Source organism: Protomyctophum bolini, assembly GCF_963924005.1.
Source record: "Protomyctophum bolini genome assembly, chromosome: 6".
Classification (NCBI taxonomy): Eukaryota; Metazoa; Chordata; class Actinopteri; order Myctophiformes; family Myctophidae; genus Protomyctophum; species Protomyctophum bolini.
The window spans coordinates 43,089,507-43,102,222 of NC_137867.1; the positions used below are offsets into that span (position 1 = coordinate 43,089,507).

Below are 12,716 nucleotides of genomic sequence, written 5' to 3' on the forward strand. Positions count from 1 at the left end.
TCATTTGATGAAATGTCCCTTTTCCTGACACATTGTGCAGCTTTCCCCTTCTGGTCCTTAACCAAAGGCCGCAAGCCGGCAGAAAAGTTGGACAAAGGGTCATATTCCAAATCAGTCCTTGGTTTGGAGTTGTCCACAACATACTTGCTCGTACGGTGATGTGGTTTGGTGCGTGAGATTGAGGATGGTCTGGAACCGTCACCCTTTACTGGTTTGCATATGGTTTCAGAAGTCGTCTTACTGTCCGAGACAGACTGCACCGACTGGTAACGAGACAGTCTCCTTTGCTCTACGGCGACTTCATTCCTGACCGTTTCTATCTCTCTGTTGAGCCGCTCCAGCTCTTCCATACAGATGCCTGTGGTCTCACTGGTGTTCACCAAGGCTCCACTGACCGTAGCTCCGTGGCAATGCTGTTGGACTCCTGTTTACAGAGCAAGAGAAGAACAAACTCTCAATATCACTGACACAAGAGACTTAACCACTCAATGCTGTTGGACTCCTGTTTACAGAGCAAGAGAAGAGCAAACTCTCAATATCACTGACACAAGAGACTTAACCACTCAATGCTGTTGGACTCCTGTTTACAGAGCAAGAGAAGAACAAACTCTCAATATCACTGACACAAGAGACTTAACCATTCAATGCTGTTGAATAGTGTTTACAGAGCAAGAGAAGAACAAACTCTCAATATCACTGACACAAGAGACTTAACCACTCAAGCCATATTTTATACATCATACATCGGTGTCACGCAAAAGCAAGTTCACAGCTTGTAGATCTGCTATTTTTTGACAGGAACATGAGCTAACTTCACCTACTGACATAGGGTTAGGGTATTATACCCAACATATAGCCATACCAGGTAGAAAGTGTTAATTGATTCCATTCCCTTAATTCAAAACAATTAGATGAAATGATAAATTTTATCTCTTACGGTTTGAGGGTAGCTGAGAATGTTGACTTTAACTTTTTTGCCTGGCTTTTATTCTCCGTTAAGCCTAGAATTTGTTATCCCAGTTTCTATCTTTTAGTTCTTAACTGCAAGCTTTTTATTCAAACATGCACTTTCAGTCACATAAAGAGAAAACAGAAGCTAAATAACAACAGGGAGGCAGCTGGCACCTTCAAATCTAATAGGCCTACTATTTGCATGAATGTAGCCTATACTGTACATAAAGATGCACAATTAATACTTAACAGCAAGGACTAATTAGTCACTAGTGCTGGTAAAATAAAGGTGAAAAAAAGAAAAGCACTATAAGGCACAAATGATTGTTATCTAGGCTGTCCATGCTGCCTGCATCACGCGCAGTCCAGCAAATCTTGTATTTTGTGACCACCAGCGTCTTTATTGATGGGGTTATTATTTGCTTGATGATCCGAGTAGATAACCAAGAGCAGATACGAGGGATACTCACCTGCAAAGTGAATTACTGAAGGTTTATACATGGCACCAAACACACCCCGCGCCTCTTTGCCATCATGTTGGTACAAACAATGTGGCCGCTCACAAAGACCAAGTCTTAAAAACGGACAACTAATTGTACCAAACAGACCCGACGAGGGCAACATCAGTGGAGATGATAATAACTTATATGATGTGATATAACAAAACGGGGGCTCCGAATGGACGCAGCACGCCAGTCAGTCCTACATCCGATTTATACCTTTTACGTTGCACTAACGCCTCCAGAACGGTAGGTGTCACTGATGTAAAGAAGAAGGAAATAAGAAAAATAAATCTCACAGGCAGCCTGGCAAGACAGTGAAGAAAGACACACTGGGAGCGACCGACCATAAAACTATCTCTGTGTCAAATGTGTCTGATTTTCATTAATACCTTCTAGTTGAAATGGAGAGTGGTGAGGAGGATATTGATGACGAGGATGGCACTGAATGGAAGAGCAGCTTCACTGAATTGCAGAACAACAACACTTCAGCCGCCTGTGGTAAACAAACGCAACAAAATGCATTGCAGCCTATTTGGTTCCATTTGTACACTGTCAGAGTTACAGAGAAAGGGGTACCTGACCTAATAGTCAGGGGATATTAATACAATCTGGGAATACATTTCTTACCAAGAATTTTCTTCACTAATGTGTTGGTTTCTAGGGGAATTTTTGACGGCTGCTGAAAGTTGGGGTACCATCAACAACCAATAAGGCAAAATGTTCTAAATTTCATTATACATTAGCATGTGAAGTGCCATTGAAACTAGGGGTTTTTCATGATTCTGAGTTCTGAACCCATTCCAAGTATAGGCTTTGCACGAAAAACACTCCTTGTCCTTGGGCTAAATCTGGCCATATATATATATATATATATATATATATATATATATATATATATATATTAATTGCATTTTTATAGCGCCTTTCCAAGTGCTCAAAGCGCTTTACAATGGTTCATTCATTGGGAGGTGAAGCGGCGAACAGTCAACGCCAGCGTCCTCACTTCCCACATTCACACACCAATGGTGGCGAGCTCACACCGACCAACTCATTGGAGGCAATGTAGGGTTCGGTGTCTTGCCCAAGGACACTTCGACATGTGGACAGGAGGAGCCGGGATTCGAACCGCCGACCCAGGGATCATTGGTTGTTGATCGTACCCCAACTTTCAGCAGCTGTCAAAAATTCCCCTAAGGTGGTTGAATAGAAACCATTGAAACCAATGTGTGATATGTTAGTAGACACCTTTACAAACACATTGGCGAAGAAAATTCTTGGCAAGAATGGACCCATAATCTGTACTGTTAGTTTCCATTCCTATCAATTCATTAATTCCTAACTATCAATCATTTTGATGGGGGGACCTCCCATCAAAGGTCTGGGGGTCCAGAGGACCACACTTTGTACAGCTATGTACAAAGTAAATGTAAATGAGACAGTTTTTAATGGTAAATGTCAGTCGTCCAAGCAGAGTAGCCTTTAAGATTTAGACTCTCATAGATGTACTTTATCGATTCTGACATTTTCAAAATGTCAGAATCGATAAAATACATACAGTACATGCGTCTAAATCTTAGGCTACAAACAGATTGGAATTTCAGGTGGTTATACTATTTGTTAATACATCTGCTCTCTTTCAGGGGCCAACAGCTTCAGTAAGACACCACACAGAGTCATTGTGCACTTTGATTTGGACTGCTTCTATGCACAAGTTGAAATGCTCAGGAACCCTGCACTGAGGAATGTGCCTTTAGGTAAAACGTTATAGCCTAATATCCATCTATTGCCTTCACAACTCTATGCCAAATACTATTTGGTATAAACGGCAAATATGCCTCTGCCAAATAGGTTAAAGGTGCTGTAGGGATATTCTTTGGTTTTTATAACAGTTTTCTTTAACTCTTTTAGTAAATAGAAAATACAGTTTCAGGTGGGTCACCCATTTCCCACCCATTTTCTGCACGTTTTTGTATTATGTGTATTACGGTAGTTCTCTCTCCTGATTGGATTACCAGCATAACATTTTATTTTTGGTTTACTAAAGAGCTCCGGCGGTTACTGACCAAACACTTTATAAATAAATAGACTACAGCACTATTTAGCATTATTTAAATAAACCTACGCACAGTTTAATTAATTCAACCATTTTCTTAATTTTATTTCAAGGACCCCCATTTTATTTTCTGTCTGGGTCCTCAAACTGAGATTTTTATTGTTAGGCAAAGCCAGTTTATTTGTATGTCACTTTTCAACATAAGGCAAATCAAAGGCTATGTCATTTCATTTGGATTTGGCTCAGACTTCACTGTACTCTGAAATAGACATTCTTGTCATTGCGTGGTTACCATGTGTCACTCAAAAATAGTCCATTTGGTTACATTTGTACATGCATACCGATTTACAAATGGATAAATGAACACCCAAGGATTTTACTGTGTAGACGACAGTTTTTGTTGTGTATCTCATGCAGGGATTCAACAGAAGAACATCATAGTCACATGTAACTACGTGGCCAGGGACCATGGTGTCACCAAGCTGATGTATGTGGCGGACGCCAAGGAGAAATGTCCTCAGCTGGTGATGGTAAAAGGAGAGGACCTGACACATTACCGGGACACGTCTTACAAAGTTACAGGTGGCCATCAACAGAAAGTATGGTTTTTACCCATTCTGACCTGAGATCAGATTAAAAAAAAAGTCCTGACAGTTTTCTGAAAAAGCTATGTTTCTATGTCAGTGGTTCTTGAATTTTTCAAAAAGTAGCAGACCTACAAGCTCGTAGCGCGCCACTCGGTGGCGCGCAATGAGCTTGTATTTGAGCTATTTTTCAATAGCTAAAACATAACATAATGTTAAACACCAAAAGGGGTCCCCGCCCAAAATGGGTTAATTAATTCATAGGAGGTTCTATTACATTTGTTGTGTCGTGTTCTCTTTTCTATTAAGTTTTATTTTATTTTATTACTATTGTAAACTACCAAGCCAAAGCCATTGATGAATGGGTGCAATAGTTAATTGAACTCATCAGTTTAATTAAATTGTAAAGAAATGCAATTGGGGGAGTTGACATGGCTGAACCCACCACTCACCGGCAGTGCCGTTTCTACGGGGGGGCACTAGGGGGCGCTGCCCCCCCAGATAGACTTTGTGCCCCCCCAGTCCAGAACCCTACCCCACCATTATTTCTAATGTTTTACAGGTTTAAAATATATATAATGTGTTATTTTCATGTTCTTTGTGTTTATAATAAATTTACATTTTCTAATGAATTCATAGTAATAAAAATGCAATAATAAAAAGTAGCCTACACTGGCACCTAGTCGGTGCACCTAGTCGGATTCGTTTTGATGCAGCGCACCAAAAGCTACGTCATTACCAGTTTTGCCACGCAGGGCGGGTCAATTCAAATATTTTCAGACTTCAGTCACAGTGAAAACAAACCCAAACCGGTAAAATTGAATCATGGATATTAGGAACTGGCTCAAAGGCTAAACACCAAACTCTATAAACCCACCAGCGCCTTCAGAAAGGTAGACTGATGACGATACTGAAACCACCGCCATGTCGCCTGTTGTTGTTAATATTGCGGGGAGTCGTTCGAGCACCGAGCACAACTAAATGCACAACGAAATTCGGTCGTCGGATCACATTACTGGGGGTTCGCGAGTGTCGGATAGCATTATTTCAGTGAGGCAGAGGGCTGCTGTAGCAACTTCCACAGCAGCAGCTCAACTTTCGGACCTCCACCACCACCGCATGCTTCTCCACCAGAGGTTCTTGGTTCTGGCACACCGAATCAGGTAAAACGGGACAAATACCCAAGTAGCCTTCATAATGGCAAAAAACGCTCGTTTATGAGTACATGGTTTCAGGGCAGGGACTGGCTGGAGACAGCACGGAACAGAATCAAACAAAGGCTTAAATAAGCATGCGCTCTCTAAAGAGCATTTGACGTGTGCCGACATTTGGAGGGAGGGAGACAGACGCGCAGATCCCCCCCCCCCCCCCCCCCCTTTGCCTCCCGACATAAATACACTAAATAGACTTGTTGTTTTTGGTTGGTGCATAAACTTTTACTCATATTCCCCTACCATGGAGATGGCGACATATAAAAGTCACTATAGGCCTAAATGCTCAACTATTTGTTGGTGATTAATGGTTGGTGCATAGGCTATAGTCTTTTTTTTCTACTTTCCTCCCGCCGTGGAGATGCTCATTGTGTTCATTGTGTTGTTGGTGCGATGCGATCGTGTTTCCACATGACAGTATATAGGCTATGTTTGTTTGTTTGTTCTGTTGGCTACAATAATTAGGCTATATCATTTGTTTTGGTGTATAATTGGAACCTATACTTGTAGCCCTTCTCCAAGCCTTTTGTGTTGTTTTATTGTATAGGCCTATGTGAGAGCTTAATTGCTATATATGGATGTGAACTTGAAAAATCAACTGCCCCCCTTAGAAATATGAATGCCCCCCTGCTGATTATTCCCTGGATACGGCACTGCTCACCGGCCGCACCGTCTTGTCCTTCATCCAGAACTGCTGATGTCCTACTGTCCGCTGGTAGAGAGACTGGGCTTTGATGAGAACTTCATTGACGTCACAGAGATGATAGACAACAGGCTGACCGGGACATCAGAGTCTAGTGGCTCTTCTTTCAAAGGCCACATCTACAACCATGCCGGTAGGTTATGCACTGTACATACATGTAGATGTACAGTGTAGTTTGACGCTCGAGGCTCACTGAAACCAGGAAACGAGTTGTGAAACGAGCTAAGGAGGCTAAAAATGATCACCAAATATTTGCATTCTTTCAGTTTCCCACTGCATGGAATTTCAACCTTTTTAGATTTGTGTCTCCTCGTTTGAAGAACCAGAATGTAAAACATCAGCTCATGTAAGATAAAGTCAAAGGTAAAACATTTTGGATAGCTTCTTGTTGTGTCTCGACTTCTCTCAGGCAAGGATGTGAAGGCCAACGATAACCCACGATTGGCTTTAGGTTCTCACATTGCAGCCGAGCTGAGAGCAGCTATCCACAGCAAACTGGGGCTGACGGGCTGCGCTGGCATTGCTACTAATAAGCTACTGGCCAAACTGGTGTCGGGCACATTCAAACCCAATCAGCAAACCACCCTGCTGCCAGAGAATCTCAAAGACATCATGAGCTGTCTGAGTGGTCTTCGCAAAGTACCAGGTATAGAACCTCAGCTTTTGCATGAAATCCACACTCAGAAAGTGCTATATACATTATTATCTTATCATTTAAAGAGGGAATTCCGCAGAATGGGCCTTTTGACTCAAAGGCTTTCAGGAAGAAACCAAATACACAGGGAAGACATATTTCAATATTCTAACCACACCTTGGGGTCTATTAGAGTAACTAATGTTAACCCATACAAAACGAAAGAAAAAGTACAAAAATCACGGTACTCCATTTTTAAATATATGTGGATAGCTTACCCTTTGCTGTCTTTCATCTCCATCCTCCATTATAACGTGCTATTCAATATTATCTTCTCAGGGGTGGGACACCAGACCAGTAAAAGACTTCAGGCTCTGGGATTGGTCAGTGTACAAGACCTTCAGGTCTGCCCTATGACTGACTTGGTAAGGGAATTTGGGGCCCCCAGTGCTCAACGCTTGCAGAACTTAGCCCTGGGTGTTGATGATTCTCCTGTCACCCCGACTGGGCCCCCACAGGTAGGACAGGTCATTATGCACTCCGTTGATTAGTAGAGCAATATTCTTTTTGCACAATCGTTTATATCATCTTTTTTTATTTTTGTTTCAGTCTCTCAGTGATGAAGACTCCTTCAAGAAAATGTCCTTGACTAAAGAGGTTTCGCAAAAGATTCGAGACCTACTAAGCAGCCTGGTGGAGAGGTGGGTCAGGTTTACAAAATGTATACTTAATGCGTTAACTTACTAATGTAAACTTAAGCACTACTTTGGGGGTGACCAATCAGAAGCCCACTATTCAAAGTGAGACTTTTTTTGCTGTGACGTTGGAATCTGTTTGTAACCGCGCCATGGAAATAACTCTTCCACACTGACGTTCCAGACTAATATCTACGCAGTGATATTAGTCTGGCCATTTGAGTGGTTAAATGGAATTAGCAGAATCACCACCCAAGGAAATGATGTTGACAGTACACTTTGTAAATCTATTTACATTCTCCGTAAAAAAAACGGGTGTTGTGATTGGTCAAAAAATAACGTATTCGGCCCTACACTTCCGGCATTAATTGCCATAATGACTAAATTGGATGACAAAAAAAGTAGTTAACTAAGTTACAGTACTAGCTATACTAAAAGTAGTTAACTAAGTTACAGTACTAGCTACACTAAAAGCTCTAATCAGTATCTGATTTTAGATTCTGTCCCTGAATCTAACATTCTTCTATATTCGTTTGGCACAAGGATGCACAAAGATGGCAGGCAGCCTCAAACCTTCCGCCTCACCATCCGTAGATACTCTGCAACCAACAAGTGGTTCAGTCGGGAGAGTCGCCAGTGTCCCATCCCCAACCACATAGGACAGAAGATCACCTCAGGTAGGCAAGAAAATGTACACGGGCTGTCTTTCAGGCACTTGTGAGCGTTAGGTTGCCTTATACCGTGTATAGCATTTTCTTTGTTCACAAGCGAAGGGATGCAAACTTGGATCGCAGGAGATATCTATTTATTTCAGACATTGTGTTCAGCGACATTAGAATCACAATGCATGAGCCATAGCATATTATGTTCATTTTTAATCAAACTGAATGTGTTTTTAAACCGAATTAGAATCATACAGTATGTTCGTTCTGAACTGCTTTTAAGAGCAGGCATTTCTTGTTTGCCCTGACATTATAACTCGATAATGTTGTCGTGAATTGTGTCATTTTCTGCATTAGGTAGCACTGATGCACTAGCCCAGCTGGTCACCATGGCCATGAAGCTCTTCCACAAGATGGTGGACATCGGCACAGCCTTCCACCTCACACTCATCAATGTGTGCTTCTCAAATCTGCACTCCAGAGGGGCCAGAGTCGACGGCACGGCCTCCATAATCTCTTTCTTCACATCTCCCGGAAAAACACACGGTTCTTCGCAGAATCAGGTAATACTTCTTAAGTTCTTAGCATATATTGGATATAAGCGTACAGTACTTGCTGTGAATTTTGTTGCGACCCTGGAACGGTGTCGTTGGTTATTCTGACGCTGTGTGAGCTTGCATTTAACAATTTTTATATAAAATATGTCTTGTGCAGTTTATTACACTAAGCGTTTTAGTCAATTATTATTTTATTTTAAAACTAGAATTTATGTCAAATCATTGATCTAAAAAAAATCATAGAATAATAAGAAAATAATCTGTTGCAGCCCTAGTTGTGAGTGTGACTCCAGTTGCCTTAACTCTCCAACAGAGTGACTTGTCTCTGAGTGGGAACAGCCACTTGGTGTATCGTGGGTTTGGATGTGACCTGGAGGAGCAGAGCAGCTCAGGGAATATGTCCGCTCAAGATGCTTTACAGTCGACGGCACTCCCAGAAAGCTCTCCCAGTGCTAACAGAAAGCTTCAAGGGTTGTCACCGAACCAGGGCGATCTTGTCCCTCTGTGTCAGCAGGAAGTAACACGCAGCACCATGGACTTGATGAAAAGGAATAGCACTCAGGAGTTGCAGTGCAGATTACCCCCGGACATTGATCTAGAAGTGTTCAGGCTTCTTCCTGAGGATATTCAGAAGGAACTGTTATCCCCTGCTTACACAAACTCCCTCCGTGACTTCCCCATATCTACCGGCGACCAACCCGCCACTGGAGAAATGTTAGCTACTACTCAGCAGCACCTACCTAAAAAGAACCCACCTCAGGCATGTCCCACTGAGTACCACCCAGTTCATCGGGAACAAGCTGAGTCGCATCATTTTCAAGACGGAAAAGAAGCCTCGATGGGCTTTGTTTCATGTGACAAACCGACCAGTGCAAGGCACCAGCTGCCTCCGGGCCCGAGCACGTTACCAACGGGAGCTGTCACAGAGAGCAGGACTTCAATGGAATCCCAGTCGTCTGACTGTGGATTCCCAGTAGATGTGGACCCTATGGTGTTCTCTGAGCTTCCACCCAGTGTCCAGAGGGAGTTGATGTCTGAATGGAAGCAGCGGAGACCAGCGCTGAAGACCCCCTCTTCCAAGAAACTGGGGAGGAACTGTTTGAGCAAAGACAGAAAGGCTGCACACAAAGGCAGTCAGGCTAACAGCTTGCTCAATTATTTCAAACCCAATTAGAGTTTGGGGTTGTTCTGGCTGCTAAATGACATAAAAACCCATTTCAATTTCGACTGAGGTTGTTCCGGCTGCTAAATTATTTCAAACCCAATTAGAGTTTTGGTTGTTCTGGCTGCTAAATTACTTCAAACCAAATTAGATTGTTTTGGCTGTTCTGGTGGCAACATTTTTTCTAACCCAGGTACCGGTACTCTTAATTTGACTCTTAATAAAGAAATTAGTCTTCCTGTGTATTTCTGGTTTCTTCCTGAAAGCCTTTGAGTCAAAATACACCACCTTAATGACGCACTGACACTAAAATCAGCCCCTCTCCCCTAACGTCATTATCATACCAGTGAGACGCCCTGAGAGTGAGAAGCGTGCACGCATCTGCATGGGTGACTGCAGACTGCTGGGGTCAAACGTGTCTTGAGTGTACACGGTTTGAGGTCAATTCAACAGATGGAATGTCAGAACAGGTCGGCTCCATATATGGCGATCTAAGGGTGACAGTGGGGACAGTGTCTGAGTGTACAGGGTTTAACGAGGGCTCAGGTATAGGGCCGGGCCGCCTGGCCAGCTCCATATATGCAGATCTAGGTGGTGATCTAGTCTTCATGTATGGCTATCCAGGGTTTGATGTCGGTGTCGATCTTCATATATGAAGAGGGCCATATGGAGTGTCACGAGGCGTGATGGACTGAGTCATATATGGTCCAGGTTTTCATAGTAATTGGGCATTGGGGGACATTGCCCCCTCCCCCCCCAGGTTGGATTTTGTGCCCCTCCAGTCCAGATTGGCCAGTAGTACCCTACCAATATTTGAATGTTCTACAAATGTTAAATCTATAAGTTCTTCATGATTATTATAAATATATACATGTTCAAATTAATAGAATAGAACTATAAGGTAATATATTCAGAAGACATGTGTCAAGAAAATAATCATTAGCGTATTTATAACTGCACACATTTTCGTGTGTGTGATATTCATTACAAGATGCTGAATTCAGTGCCAATAAGCATAATTCAAATCAATGTGTACAGGGACCTTGAGTGTATAAAAAGCATCTGCTTTGCTGGAAATCTCTCTGATGCGAATAGACAGTATCGGCTAGTATTTTACTTGTCATGAAAGCACTTGTCATGTGAATACTTGTCATTGCATTATCTTGGTTTCTTCTGTAAAAAGAATCCTCCCATCATGTTCAGTCTAAATAATCTCTTATCTCCACACCTTTCATTAATGCTTCAACGTGCAGTGTACTGTGCGTGTATGTGTGTTCTCAGCCAGATGAGAGCTGAACATTATGCATGAGAGGAGGCAGAGGCTGAGCGCAGGCTTCAGACAGGAGCCACTGAATGACACAAAGACAACCACTGGACACCATTGAGTAAGTATCATTATTCTGATATTATGTAAAAGGGATCACTGACACTGTCGCGGTCAGAGTGATGAGCATGAAATCTGCATGTGGGTTCTCTCACGTTAATGTGACAAATTTAGTGAGTATAGCCATTTTTATACACTACCTGGTGTTGGAAGGCATCACATTTGTTTCTCTTTCTGTATCTCCATCACCATTCATAGGCTACACATCATCACACAAACATGCTGGACAAAGCATCATTTCTGAGTTGACGATACGGTTTTAGGTGGTCGTGTTCTTCGTTGTGTTTGGTTGGAAGGGGAGGAGGAGAGGCAATTAAGGGAGGGGGGGGAAGACTTAGAAATCACAGTTTTGTTTAGCTGTAGACTAAAAGACAACCATAATTATCTAGATAATATAGTGATAATACTGATTAGACAGTTGTCACTTATTTACATGCCTTTAATTAATTGGTAGCCTAAAGGACTAGCGATTCTGGTCTAGTTGTTAATGGAACTGCATTTAAATGACATTGATCACATTTTGTTTTTGAAGTTTCCTTTTCATATAGCTAGTCTCATCGGTTAGTTGATGGACCGTCTAAATTCCCATCCTTAATGCCATGTTTGGTGATGTATCAATTATGTAGGTGAGATCTGGAGAGAGTGACACATACAGTACACTGCATGCCACTTGCACGCTCAAGATAATTTATTTTAATATAGATTTCGGTTTCGGGTTGTGTACACCTTCGACTATTCCTCAGTTTAAAGAAAATCTGCAAGTGTTTTGGGGGGTTACAAAACAACAATGACATGCCAAACTAGTCACAGTGCAAGTTGTCTCTGTTGAGAATCACAAAGGCTCATAATATTACCGGTATGTTAACCAACACAGCTTATGGGCACTTCTTACCGGAAAAGGAATCTTGTCAGAAATGCCACATCAAACTCTTTTCCTGTACACATGCCGTTACAGTATGTAGACTAAAGAGTTCTGCTAATACCTCGGACAATATTTAGGCCTAATAGATATGTGCCGATAGTGACACTTTAATAGCAGATTACTACTGTATAATGTTTTCGCACTTGTAGGGAGAATGGGGTAAGATGAGAAATGTTTTTGCGAACGCAGTGATTGCGAACGCAATGAGCACTTACTATGAGACCTAGCAGATCATGTCTGTCTGTGTGTGTGTGTGTGTGTGTGTGTGTGTGTGTGTGTGTGTGTGTGTGTGTGTGTGTGTGTGTGTGTGTGTGTGTGTCTGTCCCACTTTTGTGCCCATATATGGAGCTGAGTGATTTGTTTGTGATTGATGCAAGTGTCTGTCCCGCTGTTACGTCACCATGACTCAGCCATAACCATATAAGGAGCCCCCAAAGCAGCTATACGTCCAAAACCCAAATATGTACGAGCTGCGTTCGCTTCCCGCGTTTGCGCGTCTTACTTGTGCTATTTGTATTATCATGGCCAGAAAAATACATCTTTCCATACAGTAATGAAACAACACATGCTTCAGGTTCTTGTGTAGTCCTACCACTAGAAACAGAGTTATCTGTTATACTATGTAGTGTTGGATTGAAGTAGTACATTTTAGCTTTTTGTCTTTTCTTTCTCCTTTGTCTCTCTTTGTCTGTGGT

The 12,716-nt window shown here is 42.2% G+C and overlaps 1 protein-coding gene across 3 annotated transcripts; it reads left to right on the forward strand.

Annotated features, from left to right (window-relative positions):
* The first annotated feature begins 1,781 nt into the window (after positions 1-1,781).
* Positions 1,782-9,960, forward strand: poli (polymerase (DNA directed) iota). 3 transcript variants are annotated; one of them, XM_080765982.1, is made up of 10 exons: positions 1,782-1,952; positions 3,095-3,208; positions 3,925-4,089; positions 5,992-6,138; positions 6,415-6,651; positions 6,979-7,157; positions 7,249-7,340; positions 7,878-8,011; positions 8,354-8,559; positions 8,867-9,960. In XM_080765982.1, the coding sequence occupies exons 1-10, from the start codon at positions 1,856-1,858 to the stop codon at positions 9,725-9,727; spliced, it is 2,232 nt and encodes a 743-aa protein (XP_080622108.1). In that variant the 5' UTR covers positions 1,782-1,855; the 3' UTR covers positions 9,728-9,960. The 3 variants fall into 3 exon arrangements, with proteins under 3 accessions (XP_080622108.1, XP_080622109.1, XP_080622110.1); XM_080765983.1 differs by having other exon boundaries at positions 6,457-6,651; XM_080765984.1 differs by lacking the exon at positions 1,782-1,952 and having other exon boundaries at positions 3,137-3,208; positions 3,925-4,037.
* The last annotated feature ends 2,756 nt before the right edge of the window (positions 9,961-12,716 follow it).

Excerpts from the sequence above, each read along its gene's own strand:
- poli (XM_080765982.1), top strand. The coding sequence starts at position 1,856 with ATGGAGAGTGGTGAGGAGGATATTGATGACGAGGATGGCACTGAATGG. Across the intron at positions 6,139-6,414 it reads CCACATCTACAACCATGCCG|GCAAGGATGTGAAGGCCAAC; the intron begins GTAGGTTATGCA and ends GACTTCTCTCAG. Across the intron at positions 8,012-8,353 it reads AGGACAGAAGATCACCTCAG|GTAGCACTGATGCACTAGCC; the intron begins GTAGGCAAGAAA and ends TTTCTGCATTAG.